Raw genomic sequence first — 26524 nt, forward strand, 5'->3', positions numbered from 1 at the left:
AGAACCAGGGAACTCCTGTGCATTGCGCGCATTAAGAACATCATCATCATCATCATCAGAATGACGAGAGCGTTACCTCTGACAGCCACACTGCGTCGGGTTGCAGGTCCGGGTGGTGCTGCTTCTTCTGGAGCCACCTCCTCGGCGAGAAGATCGCTCCGGGGCTCCCGGCTGCGGACGCGTGTGCGCCCTTGGCGATGGCCGGGTTCCTCGCGTCGGCGTCGGCGTGGAACACGCAGGACTCGGAGGAGGCGAGCAGGCTGGAGGACGACAGGTGCTGCCTGGCGGCGGGGAACCCACCTGCGGGGACCGTCCCGTAGTTCCCGATCAGCGCCGGGTCCAGGCTCCGCGTCTGGCGCAGCTTGCGCTTGGAGTAGGGCTTGGAGAAGACGCTGTTCAGCAAGCCCTGGGCGGACATGTCTCCGCGCTTCCCTTCCCAGGTCCCCTTTTCCAGAATCAAAAACGGACCGGTGCACGGAACATGGAGAAGATCCCGAGCAGGCTCCACGTCCACGCGGTGCGGGGACAACCTTCACAAGACATCGCTCGAGTTGTTCCCTCCTTCCGAAGAAAAAAAGACGGAACGAAGGATGCGTCAGAGCCCATTATAATGAACCTTCCTTCTAATGTGACCTAACGAGCAGATCTTCAACTCCAAAAGGAATAAAAATGTTTAATACTTGGACTTGATTTGAAGTGTTCGGCTTTTTAAAAAGCAGGACGTGGCCAGGCCAGATCGTTCAGAGTGTGGAGCAACAGGGCGGAAAGACTGCATCCCCGGGGGCAAAGGAGGAAAGGAAAACTGATAAAAAAAAAAAAAGGCTCAAGCTGCAGGACTGTACATGACTGATAAAGACTCATCAGATACTGTAGAATCTTAACAGGCAGAGGGAGTGACCAGGATGGAATTCTCACACACACACACACACACACACTGGTCAGATAGAGGACCAGTTCTTCCCAGTCAAGGAAAGTAAACTTTTCTTTCCCCCACAAAGTCCAAAATTACATTGGCTTCAAAAGCTCACCGTGGTTGAGGGAAAAAATACCTTATTAGTGTGGTGGCCATAAAAGTATTCCGTTACAGTAGATGTGTGTATGTGTTAATGTCATGGGGATTTATTCTGCAATACTTCCTAGGGGGGCTGATCTATTCATCTATTATCTATTCATCTTTGCATATCAGCATCAACATGTGAAAGTCTTTTTTTTTTTTAAACCAGCTCTTTCAACTTCATGACCTTAAGCTGATTAATGAGATTTGCATAAGCAATCAACTTAAAATATATATTTATACAATTCTTGATTAACTAAAGGAAACACAAAATTAAGACATCCTAGATGTGACTGAATGAAATATTCTTATTTGGTCTTTATGTAGTTGAATGTGCTGACAACAAAATCACACAAGAAGTATCGATGGAATTCAGATTTATCAACCCATGGAGGTCTAAATTTGGATCACACTCAAAATCAAAATGGATAAACGCACTACAAGCTGATCCGACTTTGATGTACTGTCCTTAAAACAAGTCAAAGTGAGGCTCAGTAGTGTGTGTGGCCTCCACGTGTGTGTATGACCTCCATACAACGCCTGGACATGCTCCTGATGAGGTGGCGGATGGTGTCCTGAGGGACCTCCCCCACACCTGGACTGAAGAATCCGCCAACTCCTGGACAATCTGTGGTGCAACGTGCCGTTGGTGGATGGGAAGACGCGAGACATGATGTCCCAGATCTGCTCAGGTCAGGTCTGGGGGACGTGCGGGCCAGTCTATAGTGTCTATGCCTTCGTCTTGCAGGAACTGCTGACACACTCCAGCCACATGAGGTCTAGTATTGTCTTGCATTAGGAGGAACCAGTATATCATCTCACAAGGGGTCAGGCTACCTCTGGCGAGCACATGGAGGGCTGTGCGGCCCCCACAAAGAAATGCCACCCTCACCATTAATGACCCACTGCCAAACCAGATGCTGGAGGATGTTGCAGGCAGCCGAACGTTCTTCACGGCATCTCCAGACTCTGTCATGTGACATGTGCTCAGGGCGGCAGTGGAAAATCTTGGTGTTCTTTGGCAAATGCCAAACATGCTGCACCGTGTTGGGATTTAAGTACAACCCCCACCGGTGGACGTCGGGCCCTCATACCACCCGCATGGAGTCTGTTTCTGACCGTTTGAGCAGACACATGCACATTTGTGGCTTGCTGGAGGTCATTTAGCAGGGCTCTGGCAGTGCGAGGTGGAGGTAGCGGTCCTGCTGCTGGGTTCCTGCCCTCCTATGGCCTCCTCCACATCTCCTGATGTACTGGCCTGTCTCCTGGAAGCGCCTCCATGCTCTAGACACTATGCTGTCAAACACAGCAAACCTTCTTGCCACAGCTCGCATTGATGTGCCATCCTGGATGAGCAGCACCACCTGAGCCACTTGTGTGGGTTGTAGACTCCGTCTCAGACTACCACTAGAGTGAAAGCAGCGGCAGCATTCAACATCAACCAGAAAGCATATGAACTGAGAAGTGGTCTGTGGTCACCGCCTGCAGAACCGCGCCTTTATTGGGGACGTCTTGTTAATAACCTATAATTTCCACCTGTTTATTCCATTTGTACAACAGCGTGTGAAATGAATTGTTAAACAGTGTTGCTTCTGAAGTGGACAGCTTGATTTCACAGAAGTGGGATCGACTTGGAGTTACATTGTGTTGTTTAAATGTTCCCTTTATTTTTTGGACCAGTGTCATTATAAATCTTTGAAACTCTTTGCCTACCACTAGAGGGAGCCTATGTACCACCAGAGAGAACCAATGATTTAAAAACAAACCAATAATCATTACATATCAAAGCAGAAGCATTCCTAAAGTGTACTGAACATGGACTGGATACAGATTACAAAAAAGTTCCATAAATGTGTTAACTGTATTGGTGTAAAGAACAACCAAATCCCTTACAACAAAAATTATTGCTTTAGTTCTGCTCTGGCACCAAACCATATTGTGTATATGTCTGGCAGCAAAAATGTGACTGTTGAAATGATCCCCTGTAAGACGTGGCAGCTTTTTGGCAGAAACATAAGACAGGTTTGGTCTGATTCTGAAATTAAGGCAGATGTCTACATCTCAGCCAGAGTTCACCCACATGGTCTTGTGTGGGATTAAGTTTCTAACACTGTACATACTGTCTCTGCACTGAGATTTGTGAACAAGGATGTGACCGAACAGCCATCACATGATGTGCTGAAGAATCTGTAAGAACATAAAATCACAGATTTCCATTTCGTTTTTTTATCACTTACTCACAACCCACCACCCTAATCCGCTTCCGGGTCGCAAGTGCTGGAGCCCATACTGGGACACCTAGGGTGGGGTGGCAGAACACTGGATGCCTTTGGTCAGTGGTAGCAAACTACACTGAAAAAAAGTGAACAATATATAAACATAAATATTTCATCACTCTGTCACACCTAATATTCTAGCATTGCCTTAATGTGAATAAACCAAACAAACCCGCTGTCAGTAGCATTATAGTAAAGTGAAAAAAAACTTTACTCATAAGCATTAATTAGACAGATTTTGAACTACTGTAATGAAAAAAACACATTAAACAAACAACAGCATCCATACGCTGTAAAAAGTGAACACTGGCTAACTTTAATCACTTTAATAATAATTAACTGGCTTACTTTAATTATTATTTTTATGTCCATTGTCAGAGATCCTACAAGGAACCGACCGCAGTATACATATATCTGTTGTGTGGATCCACTCTCCGTTGTTGTATTGACACAGGCCCATACCCACAAGCTCGACGTGCAGGGTGTGATGGAAGCGATGGGTTTAAATCGCTGCCCAGCCTTTTCCCTGATGTCTGCCTCAAGGCATCCGGGGGTGTACAGTACAGCGCGTGGGAGGTTTTCTCTCTGTGATGATTTAGGCGGTGCCACGGACACGGGATGGTTCTCTGTGGTGCTGAAATGTACATGGGGGCAGCACTTTCTCCTCCAACCGCCTGCTGCCACGAATGGTTTCATAAAAGAGAAAAGTTTCCAATTAGTAATTAGTTTCAATTAGTTTCCAATTACTCTTCATCCCTCTTTCACTCAACCACTCTCTCTCTGTCTCTCTCTCGCTCTCTCTCTCACACACACATACACACACACACACACACACACACACACACACAGAAATGTAGGATAAAGGGATATTAAGGCCCTGTTTTCTGGATGTCAAATGCTTTTAACCTGATCCCACCTAAAAATACACAAATTTACAAATCCTCCTTACAAATATAAGTGCAATTCCCAAAATGGACACTGGTCTGTGCTAATGCATAGCAGAGGAGTTGCGCAACACTTTCAGTGCATTTTTATCTGACTTTGGCTTCCATATCTGATCAGAGGATGGTCTGGTTTTAAATGATTGGGGTTAATCCCTTCTCAGAGACATATGCTAGTAAGTTTGTGTGTGTGTAAGAGAGCGGCACGTTGCGTGTACACATGTGCATGAGAGTCACACCACTATTAAATAACAATCAGATGTAACATATATATACATACCAGTGTTCTTATCAAACCTAAATTGATTATATCTCCTGGTGGCAAAATCCTCTTTTTTGTGGCTGAAATCTGGTAGAATTGAAAAACAAAATCTGGATTGCTCATGAAGCACTGAAGCTAGAATGTCCTATTTTACGAATTCTAATGTGTTAACATCACCTGTAATCATATGCAACACTCACATATGTATAATGCACATCACAAATAGCATAATAATAAAAGCAGACCAGAAAGTTAGCGTTGTTGCAATGATCATGCCACACCCACGCCTGGTGTGTGCACGAAACAAAAGACTGAAGAGCATGGCCACGCCCTGTTGAGCTGGCACTTCCACTGCATGAACTCCTGACCCTTGTGTCTTGGTTACATACCTGATTTTGTTTGCCTGTGCCCGGTCTTGTCGCCACCGATTAGCCAAATTTTGTTTGCGCTTATGTACATCTTCCTTATGTTTATTTTCTTCATGCTCCTCCTACCTCCTCTGCATTTACTTGTCCAATTTATTGAATATATACATATATTGCAAAATGTACACATTTCAGAACAGGGGATTCCTGTACATAACACACAGAATCTGAAATTTTCAAATTTAAAGTCCAGCTTTTAATGCCTCAATTCATGAGAACAAAAAATTCCACCTGACTGAAGCATTCTGGAGTTTAACTTTGATAATTGGCCTGCATGCATTTCAGAGACCCCTGTGGTGTTTCTGAACCCCGCACTTAACACACAGCCCTTTGAGGCCTGGCTGGTGTTGTGAGGAGCCAAGTTATACTTGGTAGTCTTGCTGAGATGGAGGAAGCTTTTAATATTTAATTGAAAGGCAGGCTGCAGTAGGTTTTACTATCTCTCAAGTCGGGGGTCAGTGTTTCTTTGTAAATGATTTTTTATTGAAAGAGATGCAGCAAATCATTAGGCCATAAACACAATTAGAGTCCTGGAGACAAACTGTTCATGAAGATGAAAGCCATTACTCGCTGCAACAGAAATCTCAAATGTTTCAGTTCTATTATGCAATGTATACCGGCTTAAGGTATATATATCTGCATTTTTATAGATAATCTTGATGCATGTGGTGTTGTGTTCTTCCAGACAATGTTTCTTAAAACTGCTTCTTAAGGCCACCTGAAATTATTTTTTCCTTTTATTTTTATTAGCATAACTCAAACACAGGTTATTACACCTGCTAGTCAGTAATACATATAGCTAACTTGCAAAAATGGGACAGAACAATGACCATTTTGTTGCAGGCTGAGAGGAATAAGGATGGTTTTCAGGTAGATCATTGTGCTTGGCTCTGGAGGGACAATAACGTTGCTACTGACACTCGATAAAGGGTGTTGGTTTCAGGACCTTCAGTCCCAGGTTCAAACCCCACTTACTACCATTGTGTCCCTGAGAAAAGAATCTTAACCCTGAGTGTCTCCAGGGGGACTGTCCCTGTAACTTACATTTACAGCATTTATCAGACGCCCTTATCCAGAGCGACTTACAATCAGTAGTTACAGGGACAGTCTCCCCCTGGAGACATTCAGGGTATAGTGTCTTGCTCAGGGACACAATGGTAGTAGATGGGGTTTGAACCTGGGTCTTCTGGTTCATAGGCGAGTGTGTTACCCGCTGGCAGTAACTGGCATCGGATGAATGCTGTAAATGTCTCTGTCAGGTTATTGCTTCACTAATTCACATATAAGTGATGCAAAGCACTAATTAAGAGCGGCATGTCTGTACCAGCTCTGCGAATCAACTGCAAAGTGAATTTATGAGCATGAGATAAGCGATGAGCTGCAACCTCTTGTGCAGAGACAGAGAAATTCCAGTTGTAAGTGGCGTTGTTGACTTGAGGTAAAGTGACTCCAAAGTTAAGAGCCTGCGGGAAAAGAGCATCATTTTTCATCTTGATCGCTGTATTACCTCATTGGCCTCAATCCCATATCGCTCAGACACCTACATCTGAGGGCTCCTGTTAATCCACTGGAAGCATTTTAATTTCTTTAGAGGACCGTCAGACGGTGAGGTGGAGAGCTACGATTACCAGGCAACCCATCAAATGGTGCACCTCCTCCATAATGAAGGGGGAAATGGGAGTAATGGTGAGAGGAAAATCCAATTTAGATACCAGACAAGATCTTTATCAACCACTTATGAAAGCAGATCCTCAGCCAGGCCGACACCTTGCAGTTTCAGGTTTCCACTATGCTGAATCACCAGTGCACACCAAATATTGATTTCTAATTCTACACTGTGTGTATGGGCTGGAAGGGGAAGGACTCCAGACTATCGATATCAAAAACCGGCCGACTGATGAGACCCTTCTTCAGTCCCACCTCCACCCTGTCACGGAGAGAGCAGACGCGCCAAACCACTCTCCTGTTTGCTCAGAGGGGCTATTTCAGGTCTAGGGTTAAAACGATGGAGGAAGACCAGAAAATTGGAGCCCCGGAGAGAAGGACCAGGAGTCTGGAGCGGCAGAGGTGAGTGGATGTGCTGTACATTTACAAGGCTTGGTGATCATGATGTCATTACTCTTATGGTCATCTTTATCATTATAGTTATGATAAAAATGTAATCTACATCATTCTATACTCTTCTGGGAATTCAAGAAATAACAAAAAAAATCATTATTACTGTCAATTATACTACTACTAGTAGTATTATTCTTGTTTATAGAAGCCCTGTTTAAGAGTTAAATGTTAATATAGCTCAAATCTGGGAATATAAGAACAAATATTTTGTATGGTCATTTCTGTCAGCAAGAGTTCAAATTATTCATAAGAGTTTGCGTATGTGTAAACTTTAACTTTAACAGGTCTACAATATGCAGAATCTGCACCTAAATTGTTTGTGTCTCTTGGTTGATTTGTGTCCAACATCTAATACATCAGATATTTGCTCAAATGTTTGCTGTACATTATACTAGCGTGGTTGAGCCCTGTCCGCCATATTTGATTTTATTTCATGTTTTAATTAATTTTTTGTCTTGTACCAACTAATATGACATTACAATATATGCTCCTTGGTGTGATTACAGTGTAACAATGTAGTCCTAGAAATGTCATAATTTTGGTCCTCAGGTCATTAGTTAGCCCTGTCTTCATTTCCACACTACCATTCAAAGCTGCACCCTCTGTTTTGTGACCTTTCCGGCTTTCCGTGGGCATATTGATTTTTTTCCCACATTTCAGATAATTGCTGGATCCTCTGAACCCGATCCTCCCCGAGCTGACGTTCAGAGGGGAGGAGTGTGTAGATACGAGAACATGATCTCACTGGACCCCAGCCCCCCATCGCCACCACCACCACCACCCTCGTGTCGCTAGGCTTTGTAACGATTTCTCTGGGCTCGCGGGCCGAATGAGGAAGGTCCGCATGGTGCGACATGTCCTCCGTCCGGTGGATAAAGCAAGCAGCTGTGCTGCTCCTCGCTGTCTTGGGAGGATCCTTCAGAACGTAGTTTGGATGTGTCCCATCTGAAACCATGGCAACATTTACAAAATGCCTCGCGCCTTCCGTAATTGGCTACAGAGGAACACTTTCGTTTACTGCACCTTATATCCATAATATGGCAAAAAGAAATGCAGCCTTGTTTCAGAAAGAATGCAGCACGCATGAAGATTTTCCTGTGTTTCCTGGGGTGGCTTGAACTGGGTCATAACCGGGTCAGATTGAGTTACGTTAGGGTCTGCGTGGAGCCGCTCTCATCACGTTATGCAAATTACTGCATCCGGAGTCAGTTCTGCTTCATGAACTCTGAAACCAAAAAAAACACTTTTTACTAATGTGTTTGAGACTGAGGACTTCCAATAAAGTAAATATTTTCCCATAGTTGTGCAAGAAAAGACACCCCCGCTGAGACCATTTTTATCATTTTTTAGACGGACAGATTATTGTGGATCGGTGTTTTATGGCATTTCTTGGATGGGGCTGGTTCTGCTTTCCCTGCTCTATTAAAAATGCATTAGTTATTGTATATGGGGTTGGGAGGGGAAAAGAAACGTAAGAATAAGCAGGAAAAGGTGGAAGCTAAGCGGGCGGCGTCCCGCCACAGCGGCTTGTTTCTGCTCCAGTCCCTGTTTTACGGTAGTTTTGCTGCCATTGAGTACGGATCCGGCTTGTGAACTCCCAGCCATCAGTGGGACACATCGCATAAAAAGTCTGGGTTACGTTTGCGGCCTGTGTGTGTGTGTGTGTGTGTGCGTGTGTGTGCGCGCACGTGTGTAATGGAAAAACAGGCCAGTGATGCAGCGCGCGGTGGCCCGGGGGCTTGTGTCACGCCACATGACTGGATGGGACCATGTTAAATATTCATGTCGCGGGGGGGGGGTTACACCTACGCTACTGTCATCTGAATAATCTTTAATTAACCTAAAGAAAGCCGAAACCAGTGGAACTAGCGAAGGCCCGTGTTGGGAATGACGGTTCGCTGTTGTGGCCTTTTCGCCGTCACCCTGCGCCACAGCGGCTCGCAGGCCGCGTCTCCTCGTCACTCGGAGAGGGACAGGCTGGCAGAAGGCTTACGCAAGCAGACGTGTTCGTAAACGTTTCTGCGGCGAGGGATAAGACGCGCGCCTCCAGTTTATGTTAAATACTGCATGCGCTCGGCGGCGGCGAGGGCCCCGTCTTTTTTTTTACGCTGACGACAGACAGGGAGTCTTACGTAACCCCCCCACCCCCCCAAATAAAAAAAATGAGCAGATAGGCGAGACGCATCTCCCACACGTGCGCCGCGCCTCTTCATAACTAATGGAAGACTTGATTTAGTTCACGCATGAGGGGGCCGGCGTGGTACGGTCCGCGCTGAGATGCTTTCACTGGAGACGTCTCGCGCTAAAAATACACCGCGGTGGCTGGCTTAACCAGTGAATATTCATCTTAAAAACACTAATTCCACAATTTGTGTGGGCTGCAGATATATAAATGTATATTTTTAAAAGCTGCCATGGTTTCTTGCATGAGGAAAATAAACTCTGAAAATAATGCAAAAATGACATTATAATGACATTATGATCTCTAAAATTATGAAGGGTCATATTTTTTGGGCAGTTGAACACAAAAAGGTAAAATCTCATTTATGATATATCCACTATGCATAGTCTCAAACCAAAATCCAGAGTTTTTTAGAATATCACCCGTGCTCCTATCTTCTGAAATGATCTTCATTCATACAGTCAGGTTGAAGGTTTGGCTTTTTTGGAATTTTCCACATCGTCATTCTTTTTTTCAGTATTGACAGTAGAAATGCGGATGGAGTCTGGCAGTGAATATCGAGCCTCTGTTTTATGGAAACATATCAGTTGTTGGCGGAGGCTGGGCCTGGAATGAGTTACATAAATACACGGTTCTGTCCGAGACCCTGCGGTGGCTGTCTTCCACATGCACAGTCCCACGAGGACATAAGGACGTGAGCAGGGAGCGCTGACTTCCACGGCGTTTTCCATTTTCCCTGCTCCTCTCCGGCCATGGCACTCAACGGGGTCCAGCTGCTCGCCATTGATCCCTGTTGGTTGCTGGTGCACTGGCCCGGAATGTGATGTTATTTCATTATCGAGGCAGAAGGCGCGCCCCCCCCGCCTCCCTCAGGCCATCGGCCCCCCGTCTCATTCGCGGCCGAGCGCGCCAGTAGCTGCACCGTTTATCTGGGCTCGCCCGGCCGCCCGTGGCTCCGAGACCCTGGCACAACGGAGAGGAGGGGGCGGGGCGGAGGAGACACTGGATGTGGAGCCCACAGGTGTCTGGGAGAAAGCTGAGAAAAAGGCAGGAGGAAGAGAAGGCGACGGAAGGCCCTCTGCCTGGAACTTCAGCTCCCACCATGGACTCTTCGGAGAGTGAGCTGGGCGTCTTCACGGTGATACAGTGAGTACAGGATTCACCGTAAGGCTGGATTTTATTCAGGGTGTGTTGGGTTTTTTTTTTATGGAAGGAGTTCATGAGGGAGACTAAAAAACCTTTTTTTCTAGAAAGTATGTGTAATTGCTTCAGCAAGAGGAGCTGATGGTTTTAAAATGACAAATACGTCTTTTTACAATGCCATATCCCGGTTCCAACAGCAATCATTCACATTATACATGCACTTAATGTAATATTCCAAATAATGTGCATTATTTTTCTTTTTTTTTATAGATGTGAATTATCTTTCCTACTTTATATTGAAACTTCACTTATTCACTGCGGAACACATTATTTGCACTTTCAAAGCAAATTTTGAACAAGTCACAATGTCCAGGTAATGACTTTTTTAGAAATTATTTAAACCATGACTCGGAATCTCCACGTGAAGGAAATGAATAATTCAGTGGTGGCCTCTCACACTCATTAGGCCTGTCGGAGGCGAGGTGTTCATGTAAATGATGTCTGTAGCGAGGTTCAGCACGTGGTCGACCGTTGGGCCGGAGGGTCAGGCCGAGACGGGGTAAGGGTGGCAGACCTGTTGGGTCCTCCCCACCCCCCATCAGCCCCAGCCTGGTGATTACCACCACCCTCACTTAGTCACCCAGGCCTGCGGTGGGTGTGCACACACGCTCACACATGTCCATTTAACGTTGGAAATGCTGAATCCGGGAGATGAATCAGCAGAACACCTCCCGTTATGAGGGTTGTGCTGGGAGCATGATGAACTAGATTTACACATGGAAATAATTGTGCACTATTAAAAATCATTTTAGTGATGAGGTAGATTAATGTATTTTACATAATTGATTAAACAATTAAATCAATTTAATTCTTTTTTTAGATTACTTTTTAGATGACAATTAAAATGAAGTTAGATTAACATAAATACATTTACATTTCATTTATGTAAAAACAAAGTGCAAATAAACAGAATTATCAATCAGGCAACCGTGGGGGCATGCTACTGGTATTCTCTGTTGTGTCAAGATGGTATTATACCCAAAATTTTCAAGACCTACCAAATAATTCATGTTATTTATGAATTTACCGATATTCCTTTTTTTGGTTTGAGAAAAATGTGATTCATTTGAGATAAGATGTAAAAAATTGTGATCGCTAGACATCTAATACAGCACAAGCCACACAGTAACATGAATCTTTGAGTAATCCCAACATCTTCTTCAGCCCAGAGAACCAAATTCGGCCAAGATAGTAAATTTAAGCTCTGACAGGATTAAAAAAAATTACAGCCGCTGCAGCTAAATGAACCAATGAACTTTTTGCTGCTTCCTGCAAAAAGCCTGAGAGTCTCGGCTCCGATTGGACAAGACAGGCAACACGGTCCCCGGGAAGTGGCTCCATCTTGACCTTAATATCTCCTGCCATTCATGACTGGCCCCCGGCCCAAAGACCCTGACTGACCAACATTCAGAAACGCGCTGAGGCTCTACAGCACGCGTGCATCTTCTTATTCTTCCCTGTCCCACATTCAGTGCTGATTAATATTGGATGGAGCTACGACTCGGAACCGTGGTTGCAGACTCATAAGCAGCATTCAGGCGTCTTCTGATCTTGGATTAGTCACACTGTGGACAGACGCAGCAGGCTTCAAACCAAAAAATCGCTGGCTGAGTGGAAGGCCAGTTGACGCGTCTGTTCTCAGCACCACGAGCGTCCGATCGCCGCATGCAAGCCTACAACTTGATTTAGAAATGGACGTGGACTTCACACTTTTTAACTCAGAGGAGAGCATCGCACAGATGCTTGGAAAGAACTATGTCAATGGGAGCATGTGGACATTTTATAATTATAAGCCAGATGTGGCTTGCATCTGTGTGTGCCATTATTTATGCAGTGAAACACAAACGGGAGCACTGTAGTCTCAGATACGTACTTAATATTCATAATATTTGTAACATTTCATATGCTGATGCAGATTTTCCTGATGAATAATTATGAAATTGGACTGAATCTTTGAACATGAAAATTAAACAAATTATTTTCAGTTATTAAGGCAATAAACCAAATGTTTTGTTGAAAAAGTGTAAAATCAAAGTCTTACCTAGAAATCAGGGACAAGCAGGGGTTTGGACTTTTTTTAGGGCTACAAATCAAAAGCACTGAGACTCCAGCAAAGGCACTTTGAGTCAAAGGCGCGGTGCTAACCAGGACTGGCATTTTAATATAGAATTGTTGTGCGGTGTCTGCAGAGGTGGTTATTAATCACTGTCGCCTTTGGAGCCTCCCTTCGCATTTTCAGATTTTATTTAACGTTGTGGAATGTGGGATAACGTTATTGATGAGCCTTCTTAATATTCCGCCTGAGCCACAAACACACTGACACACGCGTACGGAAGTGCACACACTCTTTCACCGCTACCAGGGGACCCAAGGCTGGACCGCTCCAGAGTCATATCCCGAATTATCGCTTCTCTTCAGCTTCGGGTTATTGGTAATTGTCCCGAACTGGAATGGAACTTCATACCAAATATTTTCCCTCTGTCGGACCTGATGGTTTTTGAGCGTGTGAACTGTGCCGTGACCACAGTGCAAGCGATGAAACATCCAATCAGAGGAAGGCGTCCCTGTCGGTGACGGTGGCGGCTCGTCGGGCCTGTGTGATTAATGAAAGGTGCTTCTTCCACAATTAGACGCAGGAGACTCCGCCATCCATCAGGCGGAGCGCGCCCTCCGCATCTGCTCCAGCCCTCCATTCCACTGCCAGCTGCTGTTGTCTCCCGCTGGTCCCTCTGGCCTCACGGTCGCCTTGAAATGAGAAATTAGACGGGGAAAACGGTTCAAATATCATACCTGTTGACATCACGGACCACGGTGGGCTTTTGGAGTGCCGCTGGGAGCACTCGGCGCTAATAGGTTGTTTTTTTAGTAATGGGTCAAGGACCCGGCAGCTTCCATTTCCAACCAGCCGTTGCAATAATTAACACCTTTTTCAGGGTGGCTTTTCGGGTGAGTTCGGCAAGACCCACGCTTACTGGCTGTCTGTTGGTGGTTTGAGTTTAGACATTGTTCCTTTAAAGCACACTCGTGTGTGTAATTGTCCCTGTCAGAAATTGCTTCATATTACAAATCAATTCATAACACATCAGAGCATTAGTTCCCGTGCGGTGCATTAGCATTTTAGTTCCATATTCACACAGTCAATAATGGTTTTTTTTAGGACATATGGTAGCATTTACAGAATTCCAAATACAAAAGTTCACACAGTCAATAATGTCCCCAGCTGAAGCCAAAAATGTCACAAAAATGTCCTAAACGTGAAAAATGAAAAGGACTTTAGCTAGCTAGCCAGCTAAATAGCTAACTCCTTACCCAGCAACACTTCCTGTGTGTGTTAAAGTGCTATTAGCATATGCTGCTGGTACATTTTCAATGCAAAAGGTGAAAAATTGCATGGTCTGTGCGCCTATGTTACATGATTGAATTGGTGAGATGCATTCGTGCTCCTCCACACTTTCTGTGCCTTTCATAGTTTGATACTAAATATTGATTAGAAAAATCGTAACGACTCAGCAGGTTTTCTCATTTCCGTTATGGGCTCGTGATGAGATGACACCCCAGCGCCTCTTCGGCTGGGTGCGTGAGGTTGCACCTCTCTCGTTCCCTTATTCGTTTCGGAGGGGGTCGGAGTTCAAGACAGCCCTGTCCATTAATGGCCTCTGTCTGTAGAGCGCACATTACTTCTCCGACGCCCGTGACTGTTCTACAGCTTGCCGGAGAAGGACGGGGTCTTTCTCCCCCCACCTGCATTCTCCGATCCCTCCCCGCCGCAGCTCGCCGCTCCCGTCCCTCCCCCACTCCCCCGTCCCCGTCACCCTGGCAGCTCGCGTGTCACGCTCAGCGGCACCATTTCGCCGCCGTCCCTCTCGCTTCATTCTGAAAAGTGCCGGGGAACTGATGATGGTGCCCTTTCTGGCGAAGGAGGAGGGGAGGGGAGCCTCCATCAACAGTGATTTGCGTTCCCCTGCTACCCCTCCCTCCCGATTGTTTCCACCCTCTCTCTGTCTCCCTCTCTCACCCTCTCTCGCCCTCTCTCAGAAGCTGTTGTCACTGCACAGCCTCTGCACATCATTCCACTGCGATGGAAATGAAATAGAGCCGCCTCGGTGCAGCCGATGGAGGCATGCTTTGAAGGAGCCGCGCTGCCAGATCCTTTTCCACGGGCTGCTGGTCCGCGGGCGCTGAGGAGAGGATACCGCGAGCGCTCGGCCGTGCACAAGCCAAGACAACGGGACTAATCTCTCCACCCGACCCCTGGAAGCCCCCCGTGCCTTCGTGCTCCTGCTTCTAATTCCCTTTTTCCTTTCATCCCTCCGTCCTTTTTCTCATCTGACTATGGAGGTGGTGCAGGGCGCGTTCTAGACGCTCGCCTCTGGCCACAGCCCGCTGCGCGGATGGACGTCTTCAGCTTTGTGAAGATGCCAAAGCTGCCGGGGTGAGTCGGCCGGACGCCGGGGGTCGTGGCCCTTTTTCTGTTCCTGGCTGTGCATCCTGATGTCGGGGGTCTCTGAGATGAAGAGAGCGGAGGCTCGGTAACTTGTCCCTTGCCTTGTCACGTGTGGGCAGGAGAGAGGGAGAGAGAGAGAGAGAGAGAGAGAGAGAGAGAGAGGGAGAAGGAGCGGCGTGGAGAGAAAGTCAAAGTAATGGAACTTAATGAGGTGCTGTTCTTGGAGCCGAGAAAATCCTCAGCGCTCCGACTTTGTGTTTGATCTGTCAGGTGTGTTGTTTCCCCGATGACCCCGGGGCGCAGAACTTAAAAAAGCCAGTGCAACAGCTATCATGCATGATTTATTTATTTACCGTGCATTACCGTGCATCGCTTGTATTCATCGAAGGGAAAGTGAGCGTGACGTGCTGGCATAACTGTCACAAGGAAATGAGAGCATGAGTAGAAGAGGGGAGACCTTGACCTCTGACACTGCCCGTCCACATTTGACCATGAACTGGTTAAGCTTGATAATTTCCCCTGACAGACCCAGTGACGCCCACACCTAGCGGGCTGGCGGGTGTTCTTGATTGGAATCCTGGGTAATCTTCCTAAAGGATTTCTGGCTGTTACACACGCTGTACACTCAGCTGCTATATCTGATATTTTTTTTTTTTTTTTTAAAAAGGAAATGTCCAGACGCGCATGAACTAAGCTGTGATAAGAGGCTGAACTCTTAGATCTTAATTTACATGCATGAAATAAATGAATAATGCACAGCTTCACAAATTAAGCAGGATTAATCCATCTTTATAATATGTAATACACCTCCATGGGCCATGGGCTGAAAGGCTATCATGTAAACAGACGGTCCTTTCTCCTTATTAATCAAAATAAATCAACTTAATGGTTTAGTTTTCAACATTGTGGTAATTATCTCTTACATATACAGATTTTCATAGCTGTATTAGGTTTTTCCACAATGATCACTGGTACAATTAATATAACGGTAATATGATACGAAGATCAATGGAAAAAATGAAGGATTGGCAACAGTTGCCTCTGGAGCTGTGAGCACAGTGTTGTGCCAAGACACACTTGCCTTAAAGCTGCTTCATATACTAGTCTGTTTTTTTTAGTGATTGTGAAGCTCCTTCTGTTGTGGAATAGAGTTTGGAGTCCCCTGTGACTAGCTCGCATGTTCCTCATTATGCCCGCTTGTGAAGAGGCCACCCATGAATTAACAATCTGATGGAGCCGTGTCAGATTATAGATGCCATGCATCACACAGAAATCCTGGGTGTTTGACTTTCCGTGTGAATTTAATAGATTTGCTCAATTAAAGCTATGATATTGCAAACACGTTCCTATTTATATTTGCTATGAATCATATGCATGCCAACGCACTATTCTTTTATGTATTAATGACATAATTACACGGCATTTGAAAGACCACTGTGCATTACTTGCCACCGATCCTACGTAAACCCAGCAGCTTTCACATCCTGACTATTATTACTTTTTTAAAAGAGTAGGAGGTAACATAGCGTGTTATAAAAGTGATAACTGCTTCAAGAGCCATTTCATATGATTTTTCAGTATAATCATAAGTGAGGGCTAGACATTAATTTCAGCGATTCAGGGTCTTAAGTAAAGAGCACACAGTGTCGGTTCTGATAAAGTGAATGTTAATGCCCTGATTGTAATCAATCTCATATAAATTCATACTCATATCGCTAAATATGAGTTCAGTCCAGTTCATGTCAAGTGCAACATAGCAATATTTCTGTACTTCATGTTATGTGTATTCCATATATTTTTATACCATATATTATATACTCCTTCTAAGAGTATTTGATATATTTTTAAAAAAGAAAAAAAGTCTTCTAATTGGGCCAATAGAGTAGCCACAACCCCTCCATAGTTTTCAAGTTGATATCATTGCTACACAATGAGCATCTGTTATTGTGTTATTATAATCTGTGTTAGTTTAACGAAACCGTATGTTTATGGCAAGTATATGGGCCACACAAATCATGTACCGAGGAATTATCATCCATTCTCCTCTATACCCCATGGCCTGTCCTGATTGGTTTATGCAAATCATAACTGCGATCGGCTAGTGCACGTGTGTGTGCATGTATAAGGCAAGGTGAATTTAGTGTCAACCTTCCTCAGCTTCATTAAACGTCTGTGATTGCTTTTTTCTCACGTACGTGTTGGTATAGCTGCTCTTGGGCTTGCATCCCAATATCCGGCCAAGAGTCCGTGAGCACATTCTGACTGCCAGTAGATATTAATGTTAGGTCACAAGCCCAAGCACAATCAATTTGTAGCCCGGATCTAACAATGCGAGAGTTATGGAAGCTCTCCAGAGCGCTTGTTCTTCAGCAACAGAGGCGATTCTGCTGCGGGTAATTATCCTCCAGCTCATATGCATTCTCTCCTACGGCAAATGGCTGAGTGCACGAGTAAATTTAAGGGTGCTCCTTCTCATCTCTGTCGCGCTTGTAGTCATCTAAAGCCTCTTTGTCTGTCTCCTTCTGAAGAATTTTTATTTTTTTTTTTTGCTGTTTGTCTCACATCCCAGACCTCAGGATTTAGTCGTGAATACTCATTTTTTTTAACAAGTGTGCTAATCAACAGTGTCAGTCACTGTAAAAAAAAAGAAAAGAATTATCTGCATAACATAAAATCTTATATATATATATATATTTAGAAAGGTGTCGGTTCTCTGTGTTATTTTAGAAAAAAGAAAAGTGTAATAAAAGAAGCACTTTGGGGAACTATGGTGCCGGCATATTTAATTCATAACTCTTCCTCTTCGTCTCTAAAATGGATCCTTAACGTTATGCAAGTTATGCAACTTTGGATAAATTCTGCTGAAGAAAAGCTCTGGAAACGCTTATGCCTGCAGACGTGACATACATCTTACACCCTTGTTCTGAACTGTGTGTGGCTTCTTTATCTATGCATGTTTTATTGTTAATTTATAATGATGAATTATTTTTTGCTGAGGGCGTTGGTGCTAACCCATTTAATCACCAGAGATAAAAAGTGTGTCTCCTTTTTGAAGTAGAGGCCACTCAGGAACAAACATTGTACAGAATAAAATGGCCCGTAGCGGGACACAGATGTCTCATAAAGAGAGAAAGAAGGGGTCCCATGCAGACAGTCCTGTTCCAATTTCAAAGCCTGGCACCGGAGAAATATAGCATAATAATGCACGTAAGCATTCGGAGCAAGTCTGTGGCCTGAGGGGCAATTCCACAACAGAGGCTGTTTGATGTCCGCTGTTAGCATTACGGGACCAAGGGGCCAGAGGGTTTACGGTGTTCAGTGTGTTGTCAGCCATCACGCACGACAGGTGCTGCAAATGCCAAAAAGACAGTGCATGCGTGTAATACCGCCACGCTACTACTGCTCTTGCTCCCTTCACAGATTGTACTGAACACAGGGTGCATGGCACTGCCGCTGCATTAGGTAATGGCGCGCGCATGCGCTGCGGCAAATACAACAGCGAGGCTGCACGGCTGGAAGAATTTGCAGTGGGTTCTTATAGATCTATAAAACTTGAATGAATGCATCGGGTGACAATAAAGACCACTTTCTATTTGCTGAGATGCAAGGAGTAATGCGCGAGAGGATAATGCAGTCCTGGTCAACGTTGCTGGCATGCAGTCAGCCAATCAACATGATCAATAACGGGTTGATGATTGTTTGCATACATAACTCATAATGTCATTATCCTAGTCAAGCATTAGCTGATTAAAGTGTGCCGGGCTCAGGGCACCACGACTGGGAGACACCATTCGCCGCTTTGCATTGTGACCGGTAAAGCAAGGTAAATTAGGCAGAAATGAGTTCGGAATGCTGATATTTTGCTGTCCTTTCAGCCAATCACCAATGCCGGCCCTGGCCGTACAACTGAAGCCGCTAGTCTGTGCGGCTGTACACCTGTTGGTCGGTCGGCTGCTTTTATGGGCTGTTTATGATTGGTGTGCTCAGGTGCATTGACGGTTGTGTTGGCGGGTGCTATTGCATTTTAATTGGTGCAGCACCCAGTCACTTCCTGGAATGGCTTCAGTGATTACGTTCCCCAACGGGGAGATGTGGGTGTGGTGATGCAGTAGCGCAGCAGAGGGGTAGGCAGTGGTACCGCTTGTCAAATACGCATACCGACGTCCTCGAAGGGTGTAGCCTTCAATGCAGTACATGAAAGATCTGCCTGTACGTCTGTGTGGCGCACCATCCCATCCTATAACACAAAGGATGAATGGTCTTGTTATGCAACATAAAGAGGCTGGAGATGCGATCGATCTTGTAGAGCAGTGGTGAGCACCACCATTGAGAACCGTACAACACTGCAACATCAATGACGTTACGAATATTAACTCTGCTGCATTTAAACACACAGCAGCTGTGAATATTAATGATGCCACTGTTATGGAGATGGAAACAGTGAGGTACCAAGTGCATCATCTGACAGCAGGGTGACAGATTTCACAGACCGTAAAAGCACAAGAAATATCTGCTCCGGAAAAACATTCAGTGACATACAGAAGGATCTTTAATTCGAGAGATTACAGCAATCACAGAAGACCTGCTCCTACCATTACGGTCTTATTTTAATAAAGCTGTCAGGAAACAGTGCAGGGCAGGGACTCACAAAACAACAAAAATGGACACTCACGCCACACACAGTAAAATACACACAACCGGCGTACATCATAATCAGGAATATAGGAAACTCCGGCATAGATCGCAGAACCTATTCGTTTGACTTGGTCACTGTCACAGAGTCAAAAAAAGTTGCTGTGCTGAAACAATTGACAATAAAAATACATCCAAAAATAAAATAAAAATATGTATGTGACCTGTGATGCCTCCATGCCTCTGGGCTATACAGTGTAAGCCCAAGTCGGTGGGTGTACAGAGTGTGTGGGGCTAGTAAGGATTGTGCTGGTCGGGCGTATTAAAAGATTTTCAGAAAACACATCAGCGTTGTGTGGGCTGGATACGCCGAGATCTCTGGTGCGTGAACTTCCAAATGGAGTCGTGTTGATGGTGGAGCACTCTCTGCACTCAGTCGGCTTTTGGCGCCTCCCCCAGGGATGGCCACTTATCATTTGTCTCATCATTAAATTTTCATGAGGATTGTTGTTACATAATCCCTTTCACAACTCGTATTTTCAGAAGCGTGGCGAAGAAGGGGCGGGGCCTACCTGCGTCCCTCGCCCCCCACCCATGCAGCGATGACAGAATCACTGCAAAAAGGCTGAAATGATAACAGTCTTCAATATTAGATATAAAATACATTTAAAAAGTTAATTTGTAAAGCCATGTTAATATTCAGAGTCTTATGTGAAAATGCCACTAGATGACACTCCCTGATTAGGAACTTGCAAATGCTTGGTCAGCTGTGCTTGGTTCTGTGTTCACAGAAACATGATAAAGAGAATAGAGTGAAATATTGAAATGTATGACTGTATTAATGAAGGTATTCATATTTCACTCAATATTAAAACCAGCATGTTTTTCACGTTTTGCACATATTACACTGAAGCAACTCTAATTTCAATTTTTTTTAACTTATTTACACGGTATTTCTCACCTGCCTTACCGCAGACCTCCACTCGCCAGACCCGCACTGCCATGGCAACAGATATCAAGACTGCCTTTGATTGAATGTGATTGAGTGATTGAACAGAAGATTGATACTAACCTTATTGAACCCAGAGGGAAATTTAGGACGGGAAAGTGTCAGAATCCTGAAAAAATAGCCGGGATGTTAAAATGACCCATCCTGTACGGTGTTACTGTGTAGGACATGAGTTGAATAATCAGTCTTACTTTTTTAAGGAATGGGGAAAAGAAAAAGGGCCAACCATTTCTTAAATGTCCCTCACTGTCTTATGGGTGTAGAATCTTGCACTTAAAAAAAAGAAGCCATTGGACTAATTGAAATAATCCGATCGTGTTAAAAATGTGAGTGGCTTATAAAGTATCCCGTATTAAGCCCTTCCCGTTGTCATTTTTTAAAGACAACATCATGCTCAGCCCTCTCCACCCTGAAGGGTAATGATGGGAGCCACGCTGTGACCACAGTCTGGATTTAATTTCACCACTCCTCGAGATTGTCAAGGTGAATTATTTAAACAGCGTAGAGCGGCGACGACTATCGGGTTCATGTGATGGAATGCCACAAGTGCGTAGTATTTGTATCCTATAGAAAAAGGGACAGGTAATTACTCCCTTACGTCTTGCTTTGTATTATAATTTCATTTGAGTGATGTGAGAGTAAAAAATGTGAGAGTAAAACCAACTGTTTTGCATCTATTATTGTTTTAACTGTAATATGAAGCATGCTGCATAAGTGAATGAAATGGCCACCCAAATCTGAGGGATGCTGCTACTTGCAGAACTTGTATGCACTTTTTCGTACCTAGCATACCACAGACCTCAACTCAGTTGACCCGCACTGCCATGGCAACAGATATCGGTCTGGTGCCTTTGTTCATTCTGACTACGGCCAGTTGACCTTATTTCTGGCCCATTCTTCCTTCTGTGATGGTCACCAGGCACGGTTAGAAGACGGTGAGCAGTAATCTGGTGTCACACCTAACTCTCCCCAAAGCGGCGAAAAAACACCATTTCAGTTCAATTAAACGGCAGAAATGACGGAGCATTTATCGGCCGGCGTCACAGTAGGCCGTCCATGAAGTGTGCAGCACGCGTTATTAGTCAGGCCGACGTGACAGGGCCCACATCATTTATTGATGCGTGCTGAGTAGGCTCGGTTTCACCGTCCAGCTGAATCTCCACAACGTGCCTTCTGGGTATTGCACAAGAGGCGCGCGTACGAGGAGAAAGGAGCGGCAGGCACCAGGCCGGTAGTGATTTTCCTCCGCGCCGTGGCCGGAGTGCACCATGAGGTTCGAGCGCCGGCCGGCACACTCGTCTCGGCGTGTGAGTAGAGCTCTCCGTATTCGTGCTGAGTCGCTGCTGCCATTTCTAGCCGGTGAGCTTTGTGGGGACCAGCTGATGTGATACAGTAAATTGTTCTCCGCACATTCCTGAAACTAAACGGCAAAATGTGGACGGGAAGACCACACAGCATAGTTTATAAGGGCACATTTACTGATGCACATCAAAATTTTAATCGAGCTCATTTGTATGCATTTCTAGGAACATTTCTATTTATTTGGGCTTTTTGGATGGAAGAAAGAATCTGTGGAAACTGAACTGTACAGAATTTTAGCATCTCTTAATACTCTCACAGGTAAATGAAATGTCCGACTGACTTGTCAGGTGCATCTGTACAGTTTTGGGTCAACGGGAAGACATACACATGGAAAAGCCTGTGGATCGTGGGAATTTTGGGTAGCGGCAGACGAAGGAAAGACACCTTTGAATAATAAATGTGAAGATCCCTGCTCGAGAGCGGACAGCTCTTTGATGTGGTGTTGCTCGCTCCCACGGCGACAATATCATACAATTGAGAGTGAAGAGGAAGAGAGAGAGAGAGAGAGAGAGAGAGAGAGAGAGAGAGAGCATCTGAATGATGCTGATAGTGTTATTTTTATACGACGTGGACGGACCAGACATGCAGTGGGGTAAATTTGGTGTTGTTGGACTGGCACAATTTCATTATGCTTGTAAAAATGGCCCCTACAGACAAAAGCAGAATTATTTGACATTATGTGCACTTGTGACTGTGTGATTAACCTGTAAATGTGCGGATTACTTCACTACACAGGCACCGAGTCAGTGTTTTTGAAAATGTTCCTTTATTCCGACTGTGAGTCATAAGTGATGCTTTCCTCACTCGTATACCATCGGTGACTAGACACACTCATGCCATGCTGCTACAAAGGTCAGAATAACTGCAGTCGTTTTTGGGATTAACAAATACCATTTTCATGGGAAGATTTTATAGGCCATTCTGAGCTTGTTTTTTAAACCATCTGCTAACATCTAGAAAACTAAATGAATTGATCTGGGTGCACAAGGGTTAATTATGTCTCTAAACACTGCATAATTAATTTACTTTGCAGTTAATTTAACCATGCTCAAGTAGCAGAGTGTAGAACAAATCTATTATTATTATTATTATTATTATTATTATTATTATTAAATGTGTGGGTTTTTTTTGTAGTTTTGTAATGTATTGTAAATGAACATTTTAATAAATGTGCATTTGGCAGACGTAATTATCCAAAGTGATTTTAGAACAAACGTGTATTTGTGTTCAGAGCAGTGAAGTGAAAGCGAAGTGATTGTGAAACACTGCAGCACAGCACAAGGTGACACAATGACATGTGTCCTCTGCTTTTAACCATGACCCTTGGTGAGCAGTGGGCAGCCATGACAGGCGCCCGGGGAGCAGTGTGTGGGGACGGTGCTTTGCTCAGTGGCACCTCAGTGGCACCTTGGCAGTTCGAGATTCAAACCGGCAACCTTCTGATTACAAGGCCACCGCTGCCCTCGGTGCAAGGAAGTGTGGGTTTACAGGAGAAGATCCTCTTCAAATACATGTGGTCCTAAGATGATTATAACATTTCAGATCACATTTGAGCAAGTGGCATCACAAGGAAATAAATCAAAGGGGAGTCTGATGAAGGAGGAAGACAGGAGACAGTCAGATGATCTTGTGCTTAGTTTTGCCACATTGGGCAGTTTTGAATAATAATTAATGTCTTGTCTCTGGGCAAATACTCGAGCTTGTGTTTTTGGGCACATTTCTGGATAGTTTTGTGCTGAAACAATCATGTTTCTGGCATGGGTTTGTGACGTATTGACACTGCACAGTTTAAATAAGCATTTAAATAAGCGTATATCTGTAAGATATATTTGTGAGATATATTAAATATATATAACAGGCATACCAGCCCCTCCCGCGGCTACCTGGAGGATCCAGCGTTTACATGTGAGACACTTAAATCATGGCAGCGGGTGAAAGCAGCGTGAAGCTTGTACCAAGCTTGCTAGAAGATGTAAAAGGCAAGAGCACTGTCTGGAAGTATTTCTGATATCAGATGAACCAGGAAAACTAAAAGACGTGGACAAGCGCGTTTGCAAGAAGTGCTTCAAAGTTGCCAGCATCCAAGCGAGCAGCAGGACAGGTTTAGCAAAGCATTTGAAAGACTGAATTATAGTTTCGAGAGGGGAGTAAACGTAATGTGAATATTTGAATTGGCTCTGTCAAGCAATACTGCAAAAGTAAATTAACTGTAAGAATGGCTGTGTCTTTGTTTCTCTCTGTGTTTTACAATTGTGTGATTGCACAACCCGCATATATATATCTTTTTTTTTCACTTTTGCAGCATGAGAAGTGAAGAGTGATTTTTTCTAAATGTATTCATTTTAAACATAGTATATACATACAGTACAGGCCAAATGTTTGGACACACCTTCTCATTCAATGTGTTTTCTTTATTTTCATAACCATTTTCATTGGTAGATGAAAAGGGAATTACAGTAGTCAAAGTGAAGTGATTGTCATTGTGACACACTGCAGCACAGCACACGGTGCACACAACGAAATGTGTCCTCTGCTTTTAACCCATCACCTTAGTGAGCAGTTTATTATTAGCAGTTTATTATATTGTTAAAAAAAATCATTAAAAAGTTATGTTTTCTCCCCCTGTAGTATCGAAATAGTAGAATGTATTGAGTCCAATCCTTTGTATCGGTATTGAGTTTGAAATTTCAGCATCACGACAAGACTAGTTCAGGTAGATGAATGCGATGTAATGAGAAGTGTATGTGCTTTCCCCATCTTTCCCAGCAGTCACAAGACCAAAGCCTCAGGCTGGCCTCCGCCCACGGGCACCTGGAACTCCTCACAGGGACCCCCAAATGGATGGGACATGGCTTCCAGTAGAGAGGGGAGAGACTGCTTCATCAAGTAAGCGTGTGTTTTGTTTTCCTTGCTTCAGGTGTTTTGAAGTGGAGGAACCTGTGATTATTCCAGACACGTCACATGCGCTCTCCACGTTCCCCGCTCTGTGCGCTCAGAATACTGATTCCCTCTCCCGCTCGCCTGCTACCACTGCTCCTTGGAGCACGCTCGCTGCCAAAATACCCCCCAAAATAACTCTTCACCGGACCAGGCGAGTAGGTCTGAGGTTGTGGCTTTGATCTCAGCGAGGCTGAGAAATAGGCGTGGAGATGACACACATCCATGAAGAGCACGGTCCCCTCAGGGGCCGGAGCGGCGGGCCGTCCACCAGGTAAAGGGTGTCTTCGGTGCGACGGCCACATTTGATGTTAATAAGGGATCCTGACGGAGGAGACCACCTTCATGCCGCAGCTGTAGGAGGACGGGTCTTTGTTTTCCCTGCTCTTTCTGCCGTTTCCTTGGTTTTTCCGAGCGGTGATGTTTTCTGATGCTAAAAATATTACAGACAGCACAGAGCATCCTCCAAAGCCTGCTCTTTTTTTTTTGCTGGTACTCTCTCTTTCTTCTCTTCCATTCTCTTTCATTTCTCCCAACTCTTCAGTTTTTTCAGGTTGCAGGTGACGGTGCTTTTGTCTTGATTCCAGGGACATTGTAGGACCCTGGGAGAGATACCATGCCGGAATTGCTCACACTGGGGAGGAGGGCAGACTTGTCACACATGGGATGTGGCCTGGCAACTGCAGGGGCAGCTTACATAAGAATCGAACGCGACGTTTCACAAATGCACTGGATGCACAAATGAACAGTCTGACTGGGCCGGGCACAGCACATGAGGTCTGCTCTCCCAGACGAACCCTCCCATTGTCTACTGTATAGCTGTCTGTTTTTTTTTTTTATTTTTATAATTGTGCTCATAGAGCTATAAATGCTGCACAGGAGCAGTGATCTTAGAAGAAGGGTGGATAATCAGAATTAATTGCTAGCTCAGTGCGGCGCTGAATTGAGGGCTTAAAAAAGATTATGGTGGCGCCACTGTTTTTTTTTTTGTTTTTTGTTTTTCTCGATGGCCTTGCTGACAAGCTCTATGTCCGATGGACATGTGACCTGACTACTAGACCTAGCGTGGTTAAAGTCAGAACATTGTGTAGATGTGAACTGTACAGCGATCCGAGTTCACATCTACACAACATCATGATTGTGATCTGGATGCAAGGGTTCAAACTACATGACTGATTGTGGGGGATCACAAAGCACATCATCTTTTACCCCAAACTGGTCCATTGTATATCTAAGATTGTGTTGTCATGAAATATGAAGGACCAACAAAAACAATGATGAATTAATGATCAGTTCCACTGAGCATATTGGACACCGTCCTGAAGTCAACACTGATCAATCACCTGTCCACCATATAGTCTGATATAGGCCAGTGTTGCCAGATTTAGGCAGTTTCCTGCCAAATGGCTTTTGAATTTCAGTATTTGAGCAGGGCAAAAAAAAAAAAAGTGACATAAGTTTGGTAGAATTCTGTGGTGTCACAGAGTGGAGACACAAACTCTTTGTAATACTATAGACTGACTCCAGGTAACCAAGATAACCTCATCTGGTGTGTAAGAGGAGAACAGTTCTCAAACGAAACCGCTACTTTAGGGTTCAGTAGGAGTTTACCGTTGAAAAGGATCACAGATGCTCATTTAGCTCTTCTCCATGCAGGAACTCACTAGACCAGATGGAAT

General features: G+C 44.6%; 2 protein-coding genes across 10 annotated transcripts in view; one reads left to right on the forward strand and one right to left on the reverse strand.

The window, feature by feature from the left end:
• Nucleotides 1–708, reverse strand: part of LOC114797018 (rho GTPase-activating protein 6) — a 33137-nt gene extending 32429 nt beyond the window's left edge. Inside the window, exon 1 of one of the 2 annotated variants that reach the window (XM_028991607.1) lies at nt 77–708. In XM_028991607.1, coding sequence (XP_028847440.1) covers nt 77–418 — 342 coding nt within the window. In that variant the 5' untranslated portion in view covers nt 419–708. The remainder of the gene's footprint in view (nt 1–76) is intronic. The other variant, XM_028991606.1, reaches the window with a different exon arrangement.
• A 6198-nt stretch (nt 709–6906) lies between these two features.
• Nucleotides 6907–26524, forward strand: part of LOC114796395 (FERM and PDZ domain-containing protein 4-like) — a 30760-nt gene continuing 11142 nt past the window's right edge. The window contains exons 1-2 of one of the 8 annotated variants that reach the window (XM_028990312.1): nt 6907–7025; nt 24675–24794. In XM_028990312.1, the coding sequence (XP_028846145.1) occupies nt 6964–7025; nt 24675–24794 (182 nt within the window). In that variant the 5' untranslated portion in view covers nt 6907–6963. Of the gene's footprint in view, nt 7026–10182; nt 10405–14361; nt 14894–15066; nt 15176–21736; nt 21854–24674; nt 24795–26524 lie in introns of those variants that run through there. The other 7 variants (XM_028990310.1, XM_028990311.1, XM_028990313.1 and 4 more) reach the window with 7 other exon arrangements.

The sequence above is a fragment of the Denticeps clupeoides genome, chromosome 9 (assembly GCF_900700375.1).
Source record: "Denticeps clupeoides chromosome 9, fDenClu1.1, whole genome shotgun sequence".
In the NCBI taxonomy this organism is placed as follows: Eukaryota; Metazoa; Chordata; class Actinopteri; order Clupeiformes; family Denticipitidae; genus Denticeps; species Denticeps clupeoides.